Raw genomic sequence first — 27,491 nt, 5'->3', positions numbered from 1 at the left:
TGTCTCATTAGCATACCCCTTTCAAAAGGCGGGGGCTAGAGTAGACATAGCCCTTCTTTCCTAACTGCAATTTTTGAATCCATTGCCTCTGAATGATCACACCTGTAGGATGTGTATCCTGATAAATTTCAGAAAACTCTGAAAACCAGCTTTAGTTGGGCTGCAGGCATTTCTTGCTACAGTACTAAACAGTATAGATAACTAGTTCAAATGCCTATATTTCTTAAAATCCAAAATTAATTACATTTTTGCCATGATTTCTTTCACAAAATGTACAAATATCCAAATAGCTCTTCATATGGTATTTGTTTTGCATTTCTCTTATAGGTTGATTTGGTGAATATTGGAAGCACAGACATAGTGGATGGAAATCATAAACTTACCCTTGGATTAATCTGGAGTATAATTCTCCATTGGCAGGTGAGTTCACTCTAAAATATGTTATATCAGAATCTGGCACTCTCTTGTCCTGCAACATCCCTCATCTGGCAGCCCATAGATCTTGCAGGACCGGAGAGTCCTGGGGCTTGGAGGAAGAAGGCAGTCACAGATGGTCTGTTGGCAACGTGGAGTGGGAGGATGGGGGCAGCAGGCAGGATGCCTGGGTTGGAAGCAGCAGAAGGGGACAGTGGCCCAGGCTGGTAAACTGGCAGCCCAGGCTCACAGCGACTCATGGCAGGGGAGGGTTCAGAAGCTGTGGATTGTGGAAGCCACAACCAGGATTGCGCACAAGGACAGTTGTGCTCAGTTAAGGAATTTATGGTGATGTTAACCAGTTTTTGAAATACCAGTAAAGCTATATTCTAGGAAGAGCTTGACACTAGATTCAGACATACATGCTTTTTTGACAATGGGGTATGGATTTTTACTAAGCATGTTCCACACACAAATCAAAAAACAAACATGCAACCTCCTCCCCACAACCAGTTGGGACATTTTAGCATTCTGGCAGAAAATAAGCAAGATTGTTCCATTACAGAATGAAAGACAATGCTAATAAGACCCAAACACACACATATGAAAAGGACAATAACCTGCTATCACCCCATCTCCCCTCTAGCTTCACAAAAAAAGGGGAAATGGTTTCCTAAAGGAGAAGCCTCAAAGTGTGTTATACTGACTTCCTCCTGTCCCTTCTCTTTCCTCCTTCTGTTATTTGGTTCAAGTGGTGCGGTTACTCTTTGCTTTGAAAGAGGTAGGCTGTGTCTACACTAGAAACACCTATCGACAGAAATTTAGATGGAACCTCTGTCGACAGATTGTTGCTACACACAACTTGGTCTGTTGACAGAGAACTGTCAGACTTTACTGCCGTCTGGTCACAGAAAGCTCTGCAAATAGGGCTGTCCAGCCACTGAAAGCCCTTTCTGTCGACTGAAGTGTCTACACGAGCACTCTGTTGACAGAGCACTTTATGGCTACGTCTACATGTGAACGCTACATCGAAATAGCCTATTTCGATGTAGTGACATGAATAATGTCTACACGTCCTCCAGGGCTGGCAACGTCGACGTTCAACATCGATGTTGCGCAGCACCACATCGAAATAGGCGCAGCGAGGGAACGTCTACACGCCAAAGTAGCACACATCAAAATAAGGGTGCCAGGCACAGCTGCAGACAGGGTCACAGGGCAGACTCAACAGCAAGCCGCTCCCTTAAAGGGCCCCTCCCAGACACAGTTGTACTAAACAACACAAGATCCACAGAGCCAACAACTGGTTGCAGACCCTGTGCATGCAGCATGGATCCCCAGCTGCAGCAGCAGCAGCCAGAAGCCCTGGGCTAAGGGCTGCTGCACACGGTGATCATAGAGCCCCGCAGGGGCTGGAGAGAGAGCATCTCTCAACCCCTCAGCTGATGGCCACCATGGAGGACCCCGCAATTTCGATGTTGTGGGACGCGCAACGACTACACGGTCCCTACTTCAACGTTGAACGCCGAAGTAGGGCGCTATTCCTATCCCCTCATGGGGTTAGCGGCTTCGACGTCTCGCCGCTTAACGTCGATGTTAACATCGAAATAGCGCCGAACACGTGTAGCCATGACGGGTGCTATTTCGAAGTTAGTGCCACTATTTCGAAGTAACGTGCACGTGTAGACACGGCTTGTATGTGTGTAGACGCTCCCTGAGTTCTGTCAACAGAACTCTCCAGTGTAGACACAGCCATAGAGTACTGAATGTGAAGCACAGGTAGAAGGTGTGTGAGCACTCTAATGTATGTAGAAGTGAGAAGTGGTCCCACTGCTTCCAGCAATAATTCTTGAATCTCTATAGTTTAATGAAAGCAAACTGCCGAGCAGTGCCTGTGTATCTCTGCAGAGTCACAGGCTATGTCTACACTAGAAGGTCCAGATTCCCAAGGCATTCTGTCATCAATAAATTGACAGAGGGCAGCACTTTGGTTAAAAGACTTATTGCACTCTCCACAAGGTATAACACCTCTGTCAACAGAGATCTGTCAACAGAAAGCTAGTCTGGATGTTCCAGGGGGCCCTCTGTCAACAGACAGGGCTTCTGAGACACCACACAGCTCTTTCTGCTGTGCTTCCAGTTGGCAATTTTGTCGAGATAATGGCCAGGTAGTCCAGGCATTCTCTGTCAACAGAGTGGATCGCTCTTTCGATCCGCTTGGCAATTTGGCCACGATCAGTCAACAGGAGGTTTTTCAGATTACATCATCTGTTTAGTTTAGCTTCTGTTGACAAATCGCTGTAATCAAGACATAATCATAATGTTTTTCTCCTCAAAGCTGTTTTGAGTTAGGGAAGTATTTTCTACTAGTTATTAGTATTTTTATCTTCTCATGGCGGTTTTTTGTTCAAATAGCAGCTTTATAAATTCCCTGGCACAATATGTATGCATACTTAGCCACATGTCCGATCTTTCAGTACCTGCTTGGTTAGTACAAATTCAAATGTGCACATCATAAAATGAGAAAAATAACGATATCCATCAGACTGAACTAATATCTGGAGCTTGACTCAGGATTTATGTTGTTTATGTGAAACTGCTGTTTCACAGTTTTTGCACTCTATTTTCTAGGGCCTTCATACTTGCCCCCTTGGCATATTTTGCAGTGAAGTATGGGGTCCCTGAGATTTTCTTTTTTTCTCTGTGGGGGATCTTTGTGTTCTCCAAGTTGGTCTGATTCTTTTAGCATACATAAAGTGCGCTATTCAGATCAGCGTGAGTTCACAAACTAATATAATGGTTTCAGATGTATTCTTAGTATGCTATTGATTTCAGTGCAGTTACACCAGGGAGGAATTTGTTCAATGGGTAATATTGGGCAGTTACATACTTACTAGCTACGTCTACACGTGAAGCCTACACCAAAGTAGCACACATCGAAATAAGGGTGCCAGGCACAGCTGCAGACAGCGTCACAGGGCGGACTCAACAGCAAGCCGCTCCCTTAAAGGGCCCCTCCCAGACACTGTTGCACTAAACAACACAAGACCCACAGAGCCGACAACTGGTTGCAGACCCTGTGCATGCAGCATGGATCCCCAGCTGCAGCAGCAGCAGCCAGAAGCCCTGGGCTAAGGGCTGCTGCCCACGGTGACCATAGAGCCCCGCAGGGGCTGGAGAGAGAGCGTCTCTCAACCCCTCAACTGATGGCCACCATGGTGGACCCCGCTATTTCGATGTTGCGGGACGCGGATCGTCTACACGTGCCCTACTTCGACGTTCAACTTCGAAGTAGGGCACTATTCCCATCCCCTCATGGGGTTAGTGGCTTCGACGTCTCACCGCCTAACGTCAATGTTAACATCGAAATAGCGCCCAACACATGTAGCCGTGACGGGCGCTATTTTGAAGTTAATGCCGCTACTTCGAAGTAGCATGCACGTGTAGACACGGCTACTGTGTTGTTACATATGTGAGTTGCACAGTTTTGGAACCAAAATTTAATGTTCTCTGCTGACTGTAGAAAGTTTCTGAATGGTTTCCACTGTGGATCAGTTTCTCTTTCATCAGGGATACAGAATAGATTCATTGTTAGAGTGAACTCATTGTAAATATTTTGGTTTCCTAGTAGAAGCGAAAGATTAATTAGCATTTGTAAATTGCAGTGCAGTCCTATATAAAGGTCCTAAGGTTGAGCAACTGCATTGGAAAGTATCTATTTAAAATGCCACAGACCTGCGAGAAAAAAATGAAAGTGGGTGATTGGGGTGGGGCTTTATTGTACTAACCGTCTCCAATCCTTTATACACCTGTGCATGCACTTAACATTATATATTTGATAGTGCCATTGACTTTACTAGGACTACTCCTGCATAACTCTATGTACATTTGTAGGATCTGAGCTGAATTCTCATTTTCACATCTTCCTTTCAGCAAATAGGATTGGCTCATTCACTTCCTCTGCTCTAAGTTGGTCAGAATTTAGTTTTCTCTCTGTTATCAAAAGGCAGATTTTATAACAAATTAAAGAAGGTCTGACACCAAGCTATTAGTTTGCAGCAACAAAACACTGCTGGATAAGAAAACCTTGAGTAAAACTAGGTTTGAATTTGAATTGTTCTCTCTTTAAACAAACACCTGTTGAGGTTAGCCTGGCAATGTGGGGACAACCTATGGTGTTTATAGGAGTGGCACAGTAAAAGCAGACTAATTAAAGAACAAAGTAATCTTTTTTTTTCCTGGACTTAGTGATTTATGTGATTGAGAATATGTTCCCAATCCTTTAATAACTGTAGATGGTTAAGGTGTTACATGTTATGGGACTAAAGGGGAACTTTCAGTTACCCCAACCTGAACAGAGCTTAGTCTCATGTCAAAACTTTGCTCCTTATAGGTTGTTTTGTCAAGTAGCTGGAAATGTGGTGGTTTGATGTTGAAGAAAAAGTCAAACAGAGATCTAAGATCCTCCCAAGTATATATCAAAGGACTGTGCTTGTGTAGCAGTGCATTCCTTAGACACCTGTTTTTAATTTGTTTTATTTGCCATTTAGTGGGGGTGGGAACTGAAAGGAGTCATAGTTCTGAAATGCTTGGCTGAAGCCCCACAACCTGCTGACACGATGTGCGGTCTATGGATTCTGGCATTTTAGGGGAGTCAGAGACCAGCCTATTAACAAATCCATCTGAGTAGTTAACTATCTAGATAGCAGTTAAATTGCTTAATAGACACTTGGGTTTTATAAGAGGGTTGAGAGAGCTCAGTCTGCCAGCTGGAGCAATACGCAGTAGGTTTCTGTGCAAGTTTCTAAGGCACAGGGTGCGTCTACGCTAGGAATTAACTTCGAAGTTAGTTCAAAGCACTACTTTGAAGTAGCCAGCAGAGAGTCTACACACTTTCTTTTACTTCAAAGTTAACTTTAAAGTAAGAAGCCCAACTTTGAAGTCCTTACTCCATTCCCAGGAATGGAGTAGTGCCCTACTTTGAAATTTAACTTTGAAGTAGGGTGTGTGCGTGTGTAGACTCTCAACTTCGAAGTTGCTTACCTCAAAGTTGTGCTCCAAATTAAGCAACTTCGAAGTTATTTTTGTAGTGTAGACAGCCACAGTGTAGTTCAGGGGAAACCAGTCTAGGGCCAACATTTCAGCACAGAGTGTAGCAAACTTTTGAAGGTACCTCGATGTTGCAGGAATTTTCTTGTCTTTTTTGTTCCTCTTAGATGACACTACACAGCTGCAGTGTTCACTCCTGGCTAAAAGTCTTTAATGTGTATGATTCTGACTTCATTATAGTGTGTTTTTCTTTGAAGTCACAGTCTTTTCAAAGATTTTCCCTCTTTTCCACACTTGTGTGTTACCACTCTGCTTCTGCTCTCAGTTCCATGTTCACTATTAAACAAAAGTAAAATAAAAACTTTAATTTTGTAGCTGTTTTGGGCACTGAGGCGCTGAAGATAACATGCATTTTCCTTTTTTTGTTACAAACCATGTGCATCATTTTATTTTTTTACTGATTTATCCAGCTTTCACTCTCAGAGTGCCCCCGCCAAAAAAAAGACCAAAGCATATCCTTTAGAGAGCTTAAACCAAAACAAAAATCATCATAGCACTTTTCGAAACACAAATGTTAATCATAAGAATGCTCCTCAGTCCTGGAAAAGACACTCATGCTGGCTCCTAGTTCCTGAGGGGAAAGCTTTAAAATTGTTGGGAGTGGGTATGAGGCTCTGTGCATCTCATTAAGTGGTTGGATTTGTCATCTGTATGCAACAGTACAATTTAATGTGCACTGCAACAGTAAAGAAGAAATCTTCACTATTCAAGTAAGTCACAAGAAACTATTGGGCAAAGAATAGCCCTTTGTTGAAGGATTTCATGTATTCTATAATTGACATCATCATCATCATCATCAATAACTGTGGGCTCAGCGCCCGTTGGTGTCTCACTATTTCCTTCCATCTTTTCCTGTCCAGTGCAGAGTGGCTTAGTTTCTGTAGACTAGCTCTGCACCAATCTGCTATATCATCTATCCATTCTCTGTGGGGTCTGCCTCTCCTATTTGAACCGTCCATTATGCCGAATACCAGGGTCTTGATTTTTCGTTCGTCGTTCATTCTGCAAATATGCCCAAATAGTTGTAGCTTCTATTTTATTTTATAACCTTCTGCAGCAGGTTCTCTTTCGGCTGTATCTTTCTGTATAATTCTTCATTGGTGACCCTCTGAATCCAAACTATTCTCAGAATCTTTCCAAAACATTTCCTTTTGAATGCCAGTATTCTTCTTTTCGAATCTTTCCTTATCACCTGCCTGACATCCATACAACATGCTGCTGAATACACGTTTTCAAAATGCTCAGCTTCATTCTTAATCTAATTGCTTTGCTCTTCCAGATCTTATCCATCACCTTCAAACCCTCTCTTGCTTTCGCTATTCTAGTCGCTATTTCCTTCTTACGGTCTAGATCATATGTTATGTTGCTCCCCAGATATGTGAACTTCTCTACATTTTGTAATTCAGTACCATTGACCCTGATCTTCCTTCCTATTTCCTTATCTCCAAATACTATTATTTTTGTTTTATCAATGTTCATAATCAGTCTGTACTGCTTCCCGTCTTCGTTTAACACCTGCACCATTTTCCCTAGCTTCTCTTCATCTTCCTCAATGATAACTATATCATCCACAAACCTCAAGTTGTTAATTCTTTTCACATGCACAGATATCCCTTCTACCTCTTCCTTGATCTTCTTCATCCCTCTCTCCAGATGTGTGATGAGGATACTTGGTGATATTGGACCTCCTTGTCTTGCACCTCTACTTGTTTTAAATCAACTTCCAAACTCCCTGCGTGTTTTCACCGCTGCCTCCGCATTGTCATTGATATCCTTCAACGACCGTATCAGTATGCTATCCACTCCATGTGACTCCGACACTGCCCAAGTCACTTTCTTATCTACACTGTCAAATGCCTTTTGAAAATCTGCAAAGCAAATGTATACATTCTAGTTCTTTTGTCAAGCTTTTTCCGCTATCAGTCTTTGTGCCCATATCTGCTGTATGGTACTTCTATCTTTTCTGAACCTCACTTGCTTGTCTGTGATATGTTCTTCTATCTGTGATCTTAGTCTCTCTGTTAGTATCATCATTAATACCTTGCCTAGATGACTCGTTAGGGTAATTGTTCTGTAGTTCTTGCCCTCCAATGTACATCCTTTCTTGGGTTTTATCACTAGCACAGATCTTGTCAATTCCTTAGACGCCTTCCCTTCCTTCTATGCTATATTACATGGTTGGTGTATTTCCTGAATCATGCTTTCTCTGCTGTATTTGATCATCTCTCCTGTGATCTTATCATTTATGCGGCTCTTGTTGTTCTTTCGTCATTTCCCTGCTTTTTCTACTTCCTCCTTCAAATATCAGTCTCAATCTCGATGCTTGGTGGAGATATCTCTTTCAGTTCTTCAATCAGTCTCTCTGAGACACTCGGATCCAATTGTGCTTTGTAAAGGTCGGTGCAATATCTTGTCCATCGCTGCACAATCTTCACCCTGTTCATGCGCGCTTCTTCGTTCTCATCTTTGATCACCATCTGCTTTGGTTGCCATTTCCTATTAATATTCCTAATTTTCTTATACACCTCCCTGGTCTTACATTCACCGTAATACCTCTCTATGGCTACGTCTACACGTGCACGCTACATCGAAATAGCTTATTTCGATGTAGCAACATCAAAATAGGCTATTTCGATGAATAACGTCTACACGTCCTCCAGGGCTGGCAACGTCGACGTTGGGCAGCACCACATCGAAATAGGCGCTGCGAGGGAATGTCGACACGCCAAAGTAGCACACATTGAAATAAGGGTGCCAGGAACAGCTGCAGACAGGGTCACAGGATGGACTAGCACTTCAGGGGCAACAGCTAGCCGCTCCCTTAAAGGGCCCCTCCCAGACACGCAACCTGCATAGCACGTGGTCTGCAGAGCCATAGGCATGCACACCTCGAGCGACGCAGGCTTGGACCCCCAGCAGCAGCAGCAGCAGCAGCAGCCAGAGGTCCACCCAGCCTCCCCTGTAGGACCAGTGCTTGCCCTGCTCCTTGCCATGCAGGAGGCAGCTGATCACATCCTTGCCACAGAGGAGGAGCTGCCCGCAGGGGAGGAGAACGCAACCCCCAACCCTGCGGCACCCCGCCCCCCCGCCCGCCACACACGCTGCCGGCTGTGGAGCTACACCACGAGCACCGACTGGTGGGAGCAGCTGGTGCTCAGAGAGTGGGACGATGACCGCTGGCTCCAGAACTTTCAGATGAGCCGGCAGACATTTCTGGAGCTATGCCAGTGGCTCACCCCCACACTGAGGCACCAGGACACCGCCATGCGGTGTGCCCTCAGCGTGGAGAAATGGGTCGGCATCGCTGTCTGGAAGCTGGCCACTCCAGACAGCTACTGATCCGTGGGCCAGCAGTTTGGTGTCGGCAAGGCCACCGTCGGGGCTGTCTTCATGGAGGTAAGAGGACCCATGGGGGGAGGGGGAGGCAGCCCTGACAGGGGAGGGGAGGGGAGAGGAGCCCTGGCAGGGGAGGGCCACACACACCCTGCACACCCCTCACTGGTGCTCTCCCATGTACTTTCCCTTCAGGTCGTCCGCGGCATCAATGCCGTGCTCCTCCACAGGCTCGTGAGGCTTGGGGACCCGGATGACGCCATCGCGGGCTTTGCCAACCTGGGCTTCCCAAATTGCTTCGGGACTCTGGATGGGACTCTCAGTCCCGTCCATGCCCCGGAACACAGTGGAGGACGCTACTTAAACAGGAAGGGCTACCACTCAGTGGTCCTCCAGGCCTTGGTGGACAGCCGGGGCCATTTGCTGGACATTTATGTGGGCTGGCCTGGCAGCACCCACGATGCCCGGGTATTCTGGAACTCGGGCCTGTGCCGCCGGCTGGAGGCAGGGACCTACATCCCCCAGCAGGAGATCCCTGTGGGGGACACCACCATGCCCCTCTGCGTCATTGCAGATGCAGCATACACCCTCCGGCCCTGGCTCATGCACCCTTACATGGGCCACCTGTCAGCCAGCCAGGAGCGCTTCAACCTGTGCCTGAACCACGCACCAGGTGGTGGAGCGCACATTTGGGCACCTCAAAGGGCGCTGGAGGAGTCTCCTCACCCGCCTTGATGCGGGCCCCACCAACATCCCCCACATTGTGGGCACGTGCAGCACCCTACACAACCTGGTGGAGAGCAAGGGGGAGACCTTCTTTCAGGGCTGGGCTGTGGAGGCCGGCAGGGCCGATGTACAGCCACCCGCTGCCTCCAGTCGCCAGGTGGACCCCGAAGGGACCCGGGTCCGGGAGGCCCTGCGGGCCCATTTCAATGAGGCCGTGGGGTGAACGCTGGCAGGCCCCCCACTGCCCCCCCATCTTCCACAACACTCCCTGCCCCTACGCCCACACCACAGAGCATCCAAGAGCTCCCCCCCGACTTTTCTTGTAAATAAAAGCAGACATTTGTTCGTCAAATCAAATATCTGTAGAACTCTTATTATTATTATCAAGACTAGCTATTTACAGGCAAAATCAAACTTATATATATATATGTATTAAAAATAAGGGTAAGATGAAAGGGGAAGACAAGGAAGGGGAAAACTATGTACATGAGGGGACAAGGATCAGCATAGCAACAGGGGTCTAATATAAAAACTATTTACAAAATAACATAAAACTGGGGGGAATATATACAAAGGGGGAGGAGGGGGGCCACGTCCTGGGCCCCACACCCCCTAATGTCCAGCGCTGGGGGTGGGCGGCCACGACCCACGCCTTGGCCTCAGCCCTGGCTGGGGCTGGCTGGGGGCCGGGCGGAGCGGGAGATACGGCCGGCAGGTGTCAGCTGGCCCCAGGTCCCCCTCGGCGGAATGGCCCTCAGTGGTGGGTGGCGGTGCGACGGCGGGTGGCACAGCGGGTGGAGCAGCAGTTGGAGCAGGCAGGGCGGGCACAGCGGCGGCCGGCACGGCATGGGGTGCCAGGTAGTCGGCGATACAGTCAAAGGTCCGCATGAAGGGCCCCCCATACCTCCTGGCACCAGGCCAGCACCCGCTCCTGCAGCTGGAGGCGGCACTCCTCCACCCGCAGCTGCTGCTCGGAGACCTCCAGCTGCCGACGGTGGATGGCCAGCAGCTGGGGGTCCGTCGCCATCAGGTGGTGGTGCTGGGTCCGCCGTCTTCCCCGCCGTGGGGCTGGTTGGTCCTCCACTGAGGGGCTGGCCTGGAGTGATGTCCCCGGTGGGCTGTCCAGGACCACTGACACCTTTCCGGCGCTCTCCGGTCCTTCCGATGGTGCAGCTGTGGAACACAGGAGGGGGGGAAGAGTGGAGACAGCCGTTAGTGTGGGCCCCGAGCCGTGGCCCTTGTCCCCCCACCCCTCTGCTGCAGGTTCCCCATCCCCATCCCTGGGAGATGCTGCTGCTGCTGGGAGTCCCACCCCCTCCCCCCGGGGGACCCTAGAGGTTCCGCTCCCCCCATCCCCAGGGATGGGGCATGGCACTGTTGTGCTGGGGGGCAGGGGCTGATTCACTCTTCTGAGGGACATGCCACTGCTGTCCTTTGGGCCATGGTCATCTGGGCATGTGGAGGGCCCTGGTCATATCTATTACCCCTGCCCCTCAACTCCAGGGGTGTTCACCGGGGGGTACATACCTGATGGTCCACTCCCACGGTCGGGGAACACCCGGTGGATGGACACCCGACTGGAGCTCCTCGAGGCCATGATGATGTGCAGCCCCCTGTCACTCGAGGAGGACTCCCCCTCCTCCTCCTCCGGTGCCCCGGGGGTGGGCTCCTGGGGGTGCCCCCAGCGTGCGGGGCTTGCTTCCGGGGCGGACTCTGCCTCCGGGGCCTGCTGGGGCTTGTTGGCCGATGTATCAAGTGTGGCCAGAGTGGAGGAGGTGTGCCGGGGGCCGAGGATGTCCCTGAGCTCCCTGTAAAAGGGGCAAGTGACGGGGGCGGCCCCAAATTGCCTGGCCGCATGCCGGGCCCGGGCGTAACCCTGCCGCAGCTCCTTCACTTTACTCCGGACATGATCCGGAATGCGGGCAGGGTGACCCCGGGTGGCCAGGCCCTCAGCCAGCCGAGCGAATGCATCCACGTTCCGCCTCTTGCTCCCCATTACCTGGAGCACGTCCTCCTCACTCCAGAGCCCCAGCAGGTCCCGAAGCTCGGCCTCCGTCCAGGAGGGGCCCCGCTGTCGCTTCCCCGCCTGGCTGCTGGGCTGGGAGCCCTGGCTCCCCTTGGGGGGGGTCCCCTGGGGGCACTTGGGGGGCTTGGGGGCGGCCATCGCGTCGGGTGTGGGTGTCTGTGGCTGTGGAGGAGCGTGCAAGCTAGCCGCATGGCAATGCTGCTGCCTGTACGCTCTCTCAGCTTCCTGCACAGGAAGGCAGGGGGCGGGGAGCTTTAAGGGGCCGCTGCATGCGGCCACCATGAAGCTCAGGGGCTGGAGAGAGCGTCTCTCAACCCGTCAGCTGATGGCCACCATGGAGGACCCCGCTATTTTGATGTTGCGGGATGCGCAATGACTACACGTTCCCTACTTCGACGTTGAACGTCGAAGTAGGGCGCTATTCCCATCCCCTCATGGGGTTAGTGACTTCGACGTCTCGCCGCCTAACATCGATGTTAACTTCGAAATAGCGCCCAACACGTGTAGCCGTGACGGGCGCTATTTCGAGTTGGCGCCGCTACTTCGAAGTAGGCGGCACATGTAGACGTGGCCTATATCTTCACATTGCTCCTCTAACCATTTCTCCTTATCCTTTCTGGCTGCTTTCCTTACCTCACTGCATTTCACCCTATATTGCTGTTCTGCCATCTCAGAGACATCACTTCTGATCTTCAGTGCCCTTCTCTTGAACCAACTTCAGTGTCTCCTGGGTAATCCACTTCCTATTGATCTTTTCTTCTTCTGGAACAGTCTGCTCAATTGCCTCTTCTATAGTGATGGCTATCCGTGAAACTTTCTTATCCAGGTCTTTCTCTGTGGCAATATTCTTAATCTTCTCTTTGACCTGTGGTCTGTATGCGTTCCCTATTTCTTCCTCACATAGCCTCGCCACATCTCTTCTTTTCTTAAACTGTGTCTTACATAATTGACATTGCTATTTTCGTATTCTTGGGGGCTACCAGGAGTTTTTTCATTAATTTGCAGATTGTGGTTGTGAAAAATATTTGTACATTCCAAAACATTTTCAGAGTGGCATGTGGGAAAAAAAATTAGTCAGTGAGGCAGTAGGCAGACTGGGCTGGGTTGAGGAGTAAAAAGTTAAAATTTTAATTAGTTAATAATTTGAAATATTTACAAAAAATCTGATTTCCTTCAATGCCTAAGGTTGATATTCTCTGGACTCCCAGTATCGGCCTGCATCTTATAAATGACCATGCACATGAATAGCTTTGTCAGGACTGCTCATGTTTGTAATGGAAAGAAAGGAGCAAGCAATTGGTCTACTATGATTGTCACAGTTCTGGGGTGAACTGCATCTCTCATGCTCTTGTGGTCTCCTCATGGACACCCCTAAAGGTCTAATTCTCCAGCCATTTTTTCTTCATAGGCCACAAACTACTTCCTCTCCCTCCAAACCAGAATTTTAGGCTAGTTGTCACTGTGTAACTCCCTTTGCTTATCCTAACAGGAGTGGTCTTAATCCAACAACTGCATTTAGTAGTCAATACTATGCTTATGATCTTATATTTGGTCATTTAATGTTGTGGAAGTTGTTTGTGGTAATGGTATGTTTCCTTACTTTGCATTCTGTTTAACTTTTCAAACTATGTCTATCACTATGGCATCTAAACACCTTTCACACTGTATTAAGTAATATGGAAAATAACTGCCAAGTATTCATGCATAAATGCATAGTGTAAGAAGGTGTTTTTAATGTGTTTCATTTGAAATTTAATTGTAGTCACTGTGCATTATGTTAATCCTCTAACTTAAAATCCTCATTAAAGGAGAGACTTTCTTTGGTGTTATATAAACATTATTGCCCCACTGCCTTGTGGGTTATCCTGGGGAAGAGTAAGGCTAAGGGAGTAAACCCTGACAGCAAATCCAGAGGGGAGTCCTAAGGCGGTTCTATGTCAACTTCTGGCACTGTCCTGGCAACTCCTGCAGCTGAGCTGGTACCAAATGTAGAGGTTATTCTTTCCTTTGGACTATATCAGTAAAGCCAAGAGGTGGGGCCTGGTGTCTGGGCAGCCCAGGGTCTCCATAAAAATTGCCCAGGCTCACGCCTGGAGAGGTACTCCAGCATCACTTAACAGTATTGAACCAACACAGGAGGCAACAGATACCGGTTATAAGCTTTTGCTCGACTGGCATAGAGAACGAGCACCAGGGGTTGCTTCCGACAGTGGGAGAGATCATCGCATCTCATTGGACAGTCACCGCCTGCCTTAAGCTGGGCAGCCCCCAGCTAGTAGGGTACTGTCTCGCTACAGTTCACTTGCCTCACTGGGTGCGTGAGGCTTAAGGTTTCCAAACCTGACAAGTGACTGAAATGAGCATCAGACAAACCAATAAGAAAAGGAAATCATCGAAGTTTCAAGCTTGCTTGTTGGAATGTACGGACCAAGTTGACCAGTTTGACTGAAGATCGTCAGGACATCAGCAACACCCGAAAGACTGCTGTCATCAACGAGGAACTGAAGAGGCTCCAAGTTGACATCGCCACTTTGCAGGAGACGTGACTCGCAGCTTTGGGATCCCTAAAGGAAAAGTACAACTTTTTCTGGCAGGGCAAAGCCCAAGAAGAACCCAGGGAGCACGGTGTTGGCTTTGCCATCAGAAGCACCGTTCTGCAAATGGTGGAACTAGTCATGGGCGGATCAGAAAGAGTCCTTCAGGTCAAACTTCAAACCTGTGCCAGTCCCGTCCACCTGATCATCGCTTACGCTCCAACCCTGAACGCCACACCAGAAGCAAAGGACAAGTTCTATGATGAGCTTAGTGCTGCCATAGTGCAAATACCTGTTCGTGATCAATTGTACTTTTTGGGTGACTTCAGTGCAAAAGTTGGAGCCGATCATGACTCATGGCCCTCTTGCCTCGGTCACCTCGGTGTGGGAAAAATGAATGACAATGGACAGCATCTCCTCGAACTTTGCATGTACCACAATCTGTGCATCACAAACATGTTTTTCTGAACCAAGCCACAGCACAGAGTGTCATGGAGACACCCACATTTGAAACATTGGCATCAATTAGACTTGATCATCACCAGATGTGACGACCTCAAAAACGTCCTCTTGTCACGCAGCTACCGTAGTGCTGACTGCGATACACCTTTCACACTGTATTAAGTAACATGGAAAATAATTGCCAAGTATTCATGCATAAATGCATAGTGTAAGAAGGTGTTTTTAATTTGTTGCATTTGAAATTTAATTGGATGCAAACTGAAAGGAGCCACAGAGGTGAAATATTTGTCTGAAGCACCACAACCTCATGATAAAATGTGTGTATCATGGGTGCTAGCCTTTTAGGTGAGTCAGAGAGCAGCCCCTTTGTGACCAGCTGTGTTGAAGAAAATGAGCCAATCAACTGAGTTGTGAAAAATTAACGTGAAAAATAACTACCGTGCATTCTCTCTCATCTTCCTCTCAGAGGGAGAAGTGTGGGAAGTATTTTGGTTTTGAATTTTATAAATCTATACCTAGTATAGACCTAAATCTACACATTAAGCCTTCATTAGAAGGAGAAATCAAAGAATATGTGCCTTCCACATAAGGAAAGTGATGGTGAATTTTGGGCTGGTTCTTAGTTCTTGTGGGCCAGCTTGATGGTGGTTATATGAATATAAGTAATGAGGGACTTGAGTGTTTGCATGTTGCTGGAGCTTGAGCCCACATCACATAGTGGTTGCATGCAGCACTGGGAAACTAACCAATATTTACTGTTTGTTGCCCCAAATGTTCATTTGGCAAAATTGATCTCTCTGGGGTCCGCAGTTAACCCCTGTACGCCACACTGTCACAGGAGGTTGATGCGAGAGTGTAGAGGCTAGGTCTTCACTAGGGAAATAAGTTGATTCTGATATGTCAATTCTAGCTATGCAAATGCTGTAGCTAGAATTCCATATCTGAAATCGACGTGTTTCCCTAGTATAGACTTAGCCTGAGGTACAGTACCCATGTTGCCTCTCTCAGGTGAAAGTATCTCTGAGGACTCTTATAGTCGACTGTGTCATTATGCATAAAGGTCAAGGAAGACAAGAATTGATGTCAAACTCTGTCCACTGACAGCAAGGAATTATTCATCAGAGACACTAACACCATGAATCCAGATTATACTAGATTTAGGATATTAGCTTCAGTTACGTGAGCTTGATATTGACTTTTGTGTAGCTTTCCTGTGAGCTTGATCAGGAAAGGAAATCCCTTCCAAAACAAGTTATTTTGTTTCTTATCATTATTTTCACTTTGATTTAACAGGGGTAAGCCAAGATTATACTCAGACAAACACACACAAAATAACATGACAAAGAACCAAAAATATATTTCTTGAATCCTTGGTAAATAACACTTTCATGAGAGCAGGTTTCTTTTCTCTTTTCTGCTATTTTTGTCAAACACATTTTTCCGAACCAAGCCACAGCATAGAGTGTCATGGAGACACCCACATTGGAAACACTGGCACCAATTAGACTTGGTCATCACCAGATGCGACAACTTCAAAAACGTCTTCCCCAATTACCATAGTGCCGACTGCAATACAGATAATACGCTAGTCTGCTCCAAGCTCAAGCTGACACCCAAGAAGCTGCACCATTCTAAACCAACTAGAAGGCCCTGCATTGATGTCAGAAAGACAGCAAACTCAGAAAAAGCTGAAATGTTCAGAGAGACCCTTGAGGAGAATCTGCTCAGCAGCTCTGGGGGTGCTGATGTGACATCCAGATGGCAGCATCTGAGGGACACAATCTACAATACAGCCTTGTCAGTGTTTGGAAGAAGAGCTGGAAACACAAATGACTGGTTCGAAGCTAACTCCAGTGAGATGATTTTAGTCATCAAAAAGAAGTGCACTGCACTTCTGGAGTATAAACGCTCGCCGAGTCAGAGTACCCAGCAAGCACTCAGAGTAGCCAGGAAAATAGTACAGCAGACAGCCAGGCACTGTGCTAACAACTACTGGCTTAAGCTATGCAGCAGTATCCAGACCTGTGCTGACCCTGTTAATCTCAGGGGAATGTACGAGGGCATAAAGAAGGCAATGTGACCCATCCAGAACAAGACAGCACCTCTGAAATCCATATCTGTTGAAGTCATCACTGACAAAGCCAAACAGATGGAGCGATGGGTCGAGCACTACTCTGAGCTGTACTCATGTGAGAACATTGTGGTTGATACAGCCCTCAACGCCGTCGAGCTCCTGTCAGTCATGGACAAGCTGGACCAGGAACCAACTGTGGTCCAGTTGAAGAAAGCTATTGACAGCACTGCAGTAGGAAAGGCCCCAGGCCAGGATGGTATACAACCAGAGGTAATCAAGTGTGCCTTGGACATACTCCTGGAACCCCTACATGAGCTGCTGTGCCTGTGTTGGAGAGAGAGTGAGGTTCCACAGGATATGCGGGACACCGACATTGTAACCTTGTATAAGAACAAAGGACACAGAAGTGACTGCAACAATTACCGTGGAATCTCCCTCCTAAGCATCACTGGTAAATTGTTCGCTCATGTGATCCTCGGCAGACTCCAGAAACTCGCTGAGAGGGTGTATCCTGAATCCCAGTCCGGATTCTGTGCCGAGAGATCTACCACTGACATGATCTTCTCCCTGAGGCAGCTGCAGGAGAAATGCAGGGAGCAGAGGAAGCCACTCTATATCGCCTTCATCGACCTGACCAAGGCTTTCAACTTGGTCAGTAGGGATGGACTGTTTAAATTGCTCCACAAGATAGGCTGTCCACCAAGGCTACTCAAGATGATCCAGTCTTTCCGGGAAGACATGAGAGGAACCATCCAATATGACGGCACATCAGCGGATGCTTTCAGTATCAGTATCAGGAATGGTGTCAAACAAGGATGCATCCTTGCTCCAACATTGTTCGGGATCTTCTTCGCACTCCTTCTGAATCATGCCTTTGAATCCTCAACAGAGGGCATCTTTTTTCACACAAGACCTGACATGAAACTGTTTCATCTTGCAAGGCTGAAGGCATAGTCTAAGGTGTGGGAAGTGCTCATTAGAGACATGCTGTTCGCACATGACGCTGCTGTAGTGACAGACACAGGCCAGCTTCAAAAAGTGCTGGATCAGTTCTTGAAAGCATGCAAGAACTTCAGGCTTATTATCAGCCTAGAGAAGACAAACGTACTTGGTCAGGACCTTGCTGAACCTCCATCAATCAGCATTGACAACTGCACGCTAGAGGTCATCCACGAGTTTACTTTCCTTGGGTCCACCATCACTGACACCCTGTCGCTGGAGACTGAGCTAAAAAGGAGGATCGGGAAAGCAGCCATAACTCTGTTCAGACTTAGCAAGAGAGTGTGGAACAACAACAAGCTGTACACTCATGCCAAAATGCAAGTGTACAGAGCCTGCATCCTCAACACCCCCCTCTACGGCAGCGAGTCTTGGACCTTGCACACCCGCCAGAAAAAGAGGCTGAATGTCTTCCACTTGTGCCACCTCAGGCGCATTCTTAGGATATCATGTAAGGACTGAGTGCCCAACAACGCCATCCTCGAGCAAGCTGGAATTCCAACCATGCATACCCTCATAAGGCAGCGGCGGCTCTGCTGGCTTGGCCATGTCCATAAGATGAATGATGGAAGGATCCCAAAAGACATCCTGTACAGTGAGCTAGCCTCTGGCAAAAGACCTCCCGGACGCCCCCAATTACACTACAGAGACATCTGTAAGAGGGACCTCAAGGAAGTAGACATTGACCCAGATAGTTGGAAAGAGCTGGCAGATGACCGCAGCAGCTGGAAGCAGGAACTCACAAGGGCCTTCAGAAGTTCAAGATGAAGATCAGACAGCTGGCAGAGGAGAAGTGAGCCCTTAGAAAGGATAGCAAGGACCTGCCAGACACCCACTACATATGCAGCTGATGTAGCAAGGGCTGTCACTCTCGTGTAGGCCTCCACAGTCACAGTCAACACTGTAAATGACGATCTTAAACAGCGTTACGAAGGGTGCAATCCATAGTGTATGCATACTGAAGGATGCCTAGGATATAAACAATATTGCTATTTGCATTTAGTCATAAAAGGTTTGTAATTGCAATCCAGAGACAGGGAAGTGGGTCTTGAAATCTCTCACCACTTCACTTAAAATGTGGTGAGTGATTTGAAGATGGAGTTATTTCAGATGTAAAGGATTTATTTTTTCTTTTGGGATACCTTAACTCACTTTCATTATATTTTTCTTGGTTGCCTAGGTTTTCTCCTGCAGTGATGTATTAAAACATGTATGTTGGTCACTTCCGTTCGGTTAATCAATTTAGAGTCTGTATCCTCCATACATTAGTAGGATGAAGATGCCTGAAAATGGTGGCATGATGGTACAGAAGGTATCCTATTGTACAAGTCTAAATGCAAATAAAATATGGTTATCAAATAGAATGCAAGATTTATGTGCTAGCACAAATTAGTAAATGAAACAATATTTAATCTCCATATAATTCTGTTAATTCAGAGCCCCTGCTCATTTTTTCCAGGAATAGTATTGTATATGTGTTTCTCAAATGTGTGGTGATATCAGGAGCACTTGGAGAGAATTCTGCATTTTAAAGCTGAAATCGACACGTGCCACAGACATGGCATTTTTTTCCTGTTTCTTCAGCTTGTGGGTTCAACAGCTTAAAACAAACAAACAAACCAATCTTTTTCATAGAGGTGCAGTTTCTTGACCTGAAGGTGACTAATGTCTTGTGTAGACTTTCTGAAATACATAACTCCACATGATTGTGGTGCTTGCCCACAATATGGCTGTGACATTCCTCAGGCTGCATTCCTGGACTGTTGAACACCTGTGTCCACTCAGTTCTCCAAACTGGGGTGCCTTTTACACTGCTTTTCTGCCTGTTCTGACACTGCCTCTGGCTTGCAAAATTATTCCTACCTATGTTACATGAATGTTCTGCCAGCTATTTATGAAGTACATAAAGGGTGATGCCATCAAAGTCCCAGTCCCCCAAAAATGTCCATCTGGCACTGCCCGACATCATACTGCATGATGGAAGGTCACAGGAAGTAATTTTCATCAAAGGGAAGCAGAAAAGCAGGTGTTTCATCTCCCACATTTGTCAAAACACATTGGTTAAAATAAAACAAGAAGGAAAGTTTAACTACAGAAAGAAAAAAATTCAGAGGATTAGAAGTAGACGTACAAAGATTGGTTACAAAAGCAATATAAAGATAAATGCTGGTCAAAAATTTAAGTGAATTTCAAAGCAAAATTGTTTTCTTCTCATAAGCTTACAGTAGGCTATACAGGCTGAAAAGCCTCCCAGCCAAGACACTTCCCCAGTTCAGTTCTTTAAGAGTTGATGATGTTATGAGAAGTGGTGAAGAAGAATGAGGTCAAGTGCTTTTTTTTTTCTTTCCCCTTAATGATTTAATTTCTTGTGCTAGGAACATCCTTTCTGAGTCATTGTGACATGGAGGCTGTGGCCTCACTTGTCCAAAACTTTGAAATGGTCATTCTAATGGCCAAATTGAAGAATACTAATAAGACGGTGAAATGAATATTCAGCACCTCATTAGCATGCTGCTGGCTGCAGTGCTTCAGAAGTGCCGTTTTTGAACATGCATGTCTCGGTTACACGGGGGTCCTTTTCCAAAGGCCCCACACATTTAAATCCCCTTATTCCATTTCAGCACCTCATTAGTATTCTTCAATTTGGCCATTAGCATGGCCATTTAGAGATTTTGGCCAATTGTGGCCCCAGCCATCGTCTTTTACGGAGTGAGGTTTGAACGATTATTGTAAGAAAATACAAACTTTCTCGTGCCTCCCGACCTGCCAGAAGATGGACGCTTAACTGGCAACCTAGTTGACTCTGCTGATCAGTGTTTAATCTCTGAAAACTGGTGTTGGCCTGCCATTCTAACTTTGGAACATGTTATAGCAATGCTATATGGTAGAATCTTATAATTATACCCATAATGTTGCCACACAGATTTTACCAGGGCAAGAGAAGTCAGCAGACTGAGTTTTCAAATACCTCACAAGGCGTATTTTGTACAACATTTATCATAGTCTTTTCAAAGTGGTGAACATAATGGTATTGACTTTCAAATTGGCATGTTAAAATAATACCTAAAAGCTCAAAATATCCAGGAAGAGGTATAAATTGGATTAAACTGCCCAAGACTGATATTACTATTACCTGACATCTTGTGTAACCATTTATGACAATCAAAAGTGAGTGAATGTAAAATTTTGCTATTTTGAATATATCTACTGGTATAATCAACTATCCAAGCTGCAAGGCCACATAAGATCTGGACCAAGGATTTAAACTGCCATTACAAAATTTTGTTATTGACAAATGAGCAGTTATTGTTATTGACAATAATTCCATTCACTTTATTTTAAAATTATCAAAGCGCACATAAATGGTACCTTTCATCAATGGCAAAGTAACTTTAATAAGCAAAATAAGAAAAAAGAACATTGCCAAATGTGAAATTTAAAATGATTCATGCTTTGTCTACACTAGCCCAAATCTTTGAAATAGCCATGCAAATGGCCATTTCAAAGATTACTAATGAGGCGCTGAAATACATATTTAATGCATCATTAGCATGCCAGTGGTCACAGCTATTCAAAATTGCCGCGGCTCGCTGACGTGCGGCTCGTCCAGGAAGGGTTCCCTTTCGAAAGAACCCCGCCAACTTCGAAATCTCCTTATTCCTATCAGAAGATAGGAACAAGGGGATTTCGAAGTTCCTGAGGTCATTTTGAAAAGGAGCCCTGTCTGGACGAGCCACGCAGCAGCAAGACACAGCAATTTCAATGAGCTGCAGCCGCCGGCATGCTAACGAGGCACCTCATTAGTAATCTTTGAAATGGCCATTTGCATGCCCATTTTGAAGATTTGGGCTAGTGTAGACGCAGTCTCAATGTTTTAAAATCTTGTTCAGAGAAAAGCCAGTTTGCCACTGTCTGCAACAGAACTTGATTTCACCTTAAATATGTATGTCCACTGATACCAAAATTTACATCATCCTGTGGTGCCCAAGCCAACATATTACCTGATTACTTGTGAATGTCATGTTGTATCAGCATACTGAGTTCTTGAAAAGTTTAAGTATATTGCTAAACAACAATAAAAATCTTAAAGTTACAACTTAACCTCACCTTTGACCCCATTATTGAGCTAATCTTGTTTTGTTCAGCAGCAGACTGAACTTTAAGTAACAGCCAATTGGTCTGTTTGTAATTGGGAGCTTTTGTGAGATTTCATCCTTTTATGGTCGAATGAATCTGATATTCTTAGTGTTGTCGATACAAAACTGTGCATAGTTAACTGAAAGTGTGCTGTTTAAATCCATTTAGTAAAACTGGTGCAACTTTGTGTGTGGACCCTCTGAAGTGAATTTAAATCTGTCTTCTGTTTGTTTAATTCATTACTGTAAAACTACAGGACATGCTAAGAAGAAAAACATATTTTGGATTGATGTCGAAAAGAGTTTTAGAGTTGATTTAATTCAAACAATTTAATTGTTGTACATTTATCTGTAAATTGAGGAAATATCCTCACACATATGATGTGTAATCCTCCGGCAGCATGCATCCCAGAGGCATAGAAAAACAAATTGCTTCTCAGAAAATCATGTTTTCTCATTGCATAAAAAATGTAATAACAAATCTTTTATGTTTCATTAATACATCTGGACATGTAAAATAGTTAGGTAAAATTGTAACTGTTACTTAATATGTCTTTTCTTAGTTAATTGTTAAAGGAAATGTGCTATGATTTATTTAAATAGAGTCCAAACTGAAGTATGTCGGGAAGAATAATAAAATAGTACCTCATATGTGGATACAGTATTACTATAGAATGTTCACTGCATTGCTTAGTGACCATGTATGTGAAATTCTGATTACTTGATGTCTTTATTACACACACACACACACACACACACACACAGGGAGTCCCTCAGATTCATGGATGTTCTTATTGTCACCATGTTGGAGGTGTTGATGCATACTAAATGTTTCAAATCTAAAAATTATTCTTTAGTGAATATTTGATAAAAATTCATAATGAAACAAAAAGTGGGTAACAGGGCAAGTTATACATGTCCAGTTTGTATACTTATTCCTTTATCCCCGTGGATTTTTAATACTAGTTAAAATGTAGTTGAATAGAGATTATACCATTATAAAACCAAAAACCTTCTCTTAAAGACAACCTAACATAATGTTAGGTACTAGCTCATAGACGTTACCATTAAAGTCACTAGTAATGAGCCTGGTGAGAAAATGCGTTGGGTTTTCAAGCTAAGCACGCTTATCAGACTCAGGGTTTGTCCTTTGGGAAGTTCTAAGGATTATTGTTACAGTGAAGTAACAATGGGAAGCCTGCATATGTCCCCCTGCTAGGAGCAGGACATGATTTACAATTCGTAATGAATGCAGGAAAAAATCACATGAAAATAAAACCCATACAGTACTGCTTAAATGGGTGTGCTTCATCTCTTTTCTGCATATTTAAGTATACCTTTATACAGTACTCAAGGAAAATGTACTGTTCTGTATCAAGTGGACACATTTAGCTCTCATTAATGCTCTCCATTGATTTACTTACCTTTGTACTTATTGTAAGTAAGAGAATGTTTAAGACAAAACTCATTCCAAATAAACTGTCTCTACTGATGAGCCCCATGCAGAACACCTTCCCTGAAAGTATCTTTTATATCCAGTAGTGGGACTGTGAATTTGTTGTAGTGGTGAATACAGTGCATACACATGTAAGGAAGACTGATAAAAACTGGACATTTTAGCAAAGTCAGACTTCACTGCTATTTTTATATAATGGCATCAGTTGTATCTCATAATTATTTACTTGTGAGACCCCATTATTTAGCACTTTAAGCTGAAGGATAAGAGGATTGGTACCTCTTTGGATCACAAACAGAGTTTACTTTCAATAAAAATGTGCAACCACTGATGAAATTCTGTCTCCTAATGCAGGTCAAAGATGTAATGAAAAACATCATGGCTGGTTTGCAACAAACAAACAGTGAAAAGATCTTACTGAGTTGGGTCCGCCAGTCAACTCGCAATTACCCACAGGTCAATGTTATCAATTTCACCACTTGCTGGTCTGATGGATTGGCTTTCAATGCACTCATCCACAGTCACAGGTAGGAAAACCAGCATATCATTTTAGCAAATTGATTTTAAGATAATTGTGAAACATTGGTTTTAGAACAATGGCTCATTTTGTGCAGAATTAAACTCCTACGTCAGAGGTAAAACTTCAAAATGCGTAATACTTTAAGTTACTAAGGAAATGGAGCTGTTTGGAAATGAAATGGAAACTATTGTCTGTTTGCCTACATGTGTGCTGGCAACTGTCTTGTTTGCTCTCCCCACAGCCTCTTCCTCCTGTACTGCATTCAATATGCATAGTAACTTGGGAAGAGAGAGATTTTCAGTGGTGATAAACAACCATTACAGTGAAAAAAACAATGTTCTGATGCTATTTAATTAACTTCTACCGGTAAGAGGCTTCCTCCAGATAAGCAAAAACAGTGGCAAATGTGGAGCTTATCCTTCTACCATCCATATTAACTGCAAAATTTAAATAGAGAGAGTATTTTTTTCTTTTTTATAAACATCCTTAATGCTACACCATAATGTGCTTCCCTCTTTTCTTGAGGTCATCTTTAGAACTCATTTCTGCCTTTGCCATCTATAAATAATTTGGACAGCTCTGATCTGTGCCAACAAACTTTACACTGCTGCTCTGGGTATCCTGTATCTGTGTGTATGTGGCTATGTCTACATGTGAACACTACATCAAAAATAGCCTATTTCGATGAATAACATCTACACGTCCTCCAGGGTTGGTGCCGTCGACGTTGGGCAGCACCACATCGAAGTAGGTGATGCGAGGGAACGTCTACACGCCAAAGTAGCACACATCGAAATAAGGGTGCCAGGAACAGCTGCAGACAGGGTCACAGGGCGGACTAGCGCTTCCAGGGCAACAGATAGCCGCTCCCTTAAAGGGCCCCTCCCAGACACACTCAGCCTGCACAGCACGCAGTCTGCAGAGCCATAGGCACGCACACCTCGAGCGACGCAGTCATGGACCCCTAGCAGCAGCAGCAGCCAGAGGTCCACCCAGCCTCCCCTGTAGGAGCAGTGCTCGCCCTGCTCAATGCCATGCAGGAGACAGCTGATCACATCCTAGCCACAGAGGAGGAGCTGCCCCCAGGGGAGAAGGAAGCAACCCCCAACCCTGCAGCACCCCGCCCCCCCCCCCGCCTCACACGCCGCCAGCTGTACAGCTACCCCACGAGCACCGACTGGTGGGAGCGGCTGGTGCTCGGAGAGTGGGACGACGACTGCTGGCTCCAGAACTTTCGCATGAGCCGGCAGACATTTCTGGAGCTATACCAGTGGCTCACCCCCGCATTGAGGCACCAGGACACCTTCATGTGGCGTGCCCTCAGTGTGGAGAAACAGGTCAGCATCGCTGTCTGGAAGCTGGCCACTCCAGACAGCTACCGATCCATGGGTCAGCAGTTTGGTGTCGGCAAGGCCACCGTGGGGGCTGTCCTCATGGAGGTAAGAGGACCCACGGGGGGAGGGGGAGGCAGCCCTGACAGGGGAGGGGAGGGGAGCCCTGGCAGGGGAGGGCCACACACACCCTGCACACCCCTCACTAGTGCTCTCCCATGTGCTTCCCCTGCAGGTTGTCCGCGCCATCAACACCCTGCTCCTCCACAGGCTCGTGAGGCCTGGGGACCCGGATGCCGCCATCGCGGGCTTTGCCACCCTGGGCTTCCTCAATTGCTTCGGGGCTCTGGATGGGACCCACATCCCCATCCACGCCCCGGAGCACAGTGGAGGACGCTACCTAAACAGGAAGGGCTACCACTCAGTGGTCCTCCAGGCCTTGGTGGACAGCCAGGGCCGCTTCCTGGACATATATGTGGGCTGGCCTGGCAGCACCCACGATGCCCGGGTATTCTGGAACTCGGGCCTGTGCTGCCGGCTGGAGGTGGGGACCTACATCCCCCAGCGGGAGATTCCTGTGGGGGACACCACCATGCCCCTCTGCGTCATCGCAGACGCGGCATACGCCCTCTGGCCCTGGCTCATGCACCCTTACATGGGCCACCTGTCAGCCAGCCAGGAGCGCTTCAACATGCACCTGAACCACACACGCCAGGTGGTGGAGCCCACATTTGGGCACCTCAAAGGGCGCTGGAGGTGTCTCCTCACCTGCCTTGATGCGGGCCCCACCAACATCCCCCAGATTGTGGGTGTGTGCAGCACCCTCCACAACCTCGTCGAGAGCAAGGGGGAGGCCTTCTTTCAGGGCTGGGCTGTGGAGGCCGACAGGGCCCACGTGCAGCCACCCGCTGCCCCCAGTCACCAGGTGGACCCCAAAGAGACCCGGGTCCGGGAGGCCCTGCGGACCCAGTTCAACGAGGCCATGGGGTGAATGCTGGCAGGCCCCTCACTGTACTCCCCCATCCTCCACAACACTCCCTGCCCCTATGCCCACAGCACAGAGCACCCAAGAGCACACACCCCCGACTTTTCTTGTAAATAAAAACAGACATGTTTTTCGTGAAACCAGAATATATATGTTGAACTCTTATTATTATATCATAACTATGTACAGCCAAAATAAGTATTATATATATACGTATTATAAGATGAAAGGAAAAAAAGGGGAAGACAAGGAAGGGGAGAACTATTTACATGGGGGGGCAGGTATCATCATAACATAACAGAACAGGGGTCTAATACAAGCTATTTACAAAAGATAGGTGAAGGGAATATATACAAAGGGCGGGGGGCATGTCCTGGGCCCCACATCCCCTAATGTCCAGTGCTGGGGGTGGGCAGCCGTGACCCGCGCCTCAGCCACAGCCCACGCCGGGGCTGGCTGGGGGCCGGGCAGACTGGGAGATAAGGCCAGCGGGTGTCAGCTGGCCCCAGGTCCCCCTCGGCGGAAGGGCCCTCGGTGGCGGACGGCGGTGCAACGGCGGGTGGAGCAGCGGCTGGAGCGGCGGGTGGAGCAGGCAGGGCGGACAGAGCAGTGGCTGGTGTGGCATGGGGGGCCAGGTAGTCTGCGATGAGCTCAAATGTGCGCATGAAGGCCCCCCATACCTCCTGGCGCCAGGCCAGTGCCCACTCCTGGACTTCGAGGCGCCGCTCCTCCACCCTCAGGCGCTGCTCGGAGACCTCCAGTTGCCGACAAAGGATGGCTAGCAGCTGGAGGTCCGTCGCCGTCCTCGGATGGTGCTGGCTCTGACATCGTCCCCACCCTGGGGCTGGTCGGTGCTCAGCCGAGGGGTTGGCCTGGAGTGATGGCCCCGGTGGGCTCTCCAGGACCACTGACACCTCGTTGGCGTTCTCCGGTCCTTCCGATGGTGCAGCTGCAGAACACGGGGGGAAGAAGAGTGGAGACAGCTGTTAGTGTGGGCCCCGAGCCGTGGCCTTTGTCTCCCCACCCCTCTGCTGCTGGTTCCCCATCCCCGTCCCCGGGAGATGCTGCTGCTGCTGCTGCTGATGGGTGTCCCACCCTCTCCCCCCGGGGGACCCTAGGTTCCGCTACCCCATTCCCCAGGGATGGGGCATAGCACTGTCGTGCTGCGGGGGCAGGGTCTGATGCACTCTTCTGAGGGACATGCCACTGCTGTCCTTTGGGCCATGGTCATCTGGGCATGTGGAGGGCCCTGGTCATATCTGTTACCCCTGCCCCTCAACCCCGGGGGTGTGCGCCAGTGGGGTACATACCTGATGGTCCACTCCCACGGTCGGGGGACACCCGGTGGGCGGACGCCCTGCTGGAGCTCCGGGACAGGATGTGGAT

At 47.1% G+C, this 27,491-nt stretch overlaps 1 protein-coding gene across 11 annotated transcripts in view; it reads left to right on the top strand.

Moving 5' to 3' along the window:
- Positions 1–27,491, top strand: part of DMD (dystrophin) — a 2,199,436-nt gene that overhangs the window by 576,140 nt on the left and 1,595,805 nt on the right. For all 11 annotated transcript variants that reach the window (XM_074994601.1, XM_074994607.1, XM_074994584.1 and 8 more), the window contains exons 5-6: positions 328–420; positions 23,624–23,796. In XM_074994601.1, the coding sequence (XP_074850702.1) occupies positions 328–420; positions 23,624–23,796 (266 nt within the window). The remainder of the gene's footprint in view (positions 1–327; positions 421–23,623; positions 23,797–27,491) is intronic.

The sequence above is a fragment of the Carettochelys insculpta genome, chromosome 1 (assembly GCF_033958435.1).
Source record: "Carettochelys insculpta isolate YL-2023 chromosome 1, ASM3395843v1, whole genome shotgun sequence".
NCBI lineage: Eukaryota > Metazoa > Chordata > Testudines > Carettochelyidae > Carettochelys > Carettochelys insculpta.
The sequence above is the reverse complement of the archived record's forward strand: the minus strand, read 5'-3'. Positions and strand labels throughout refer to the sequence as shown.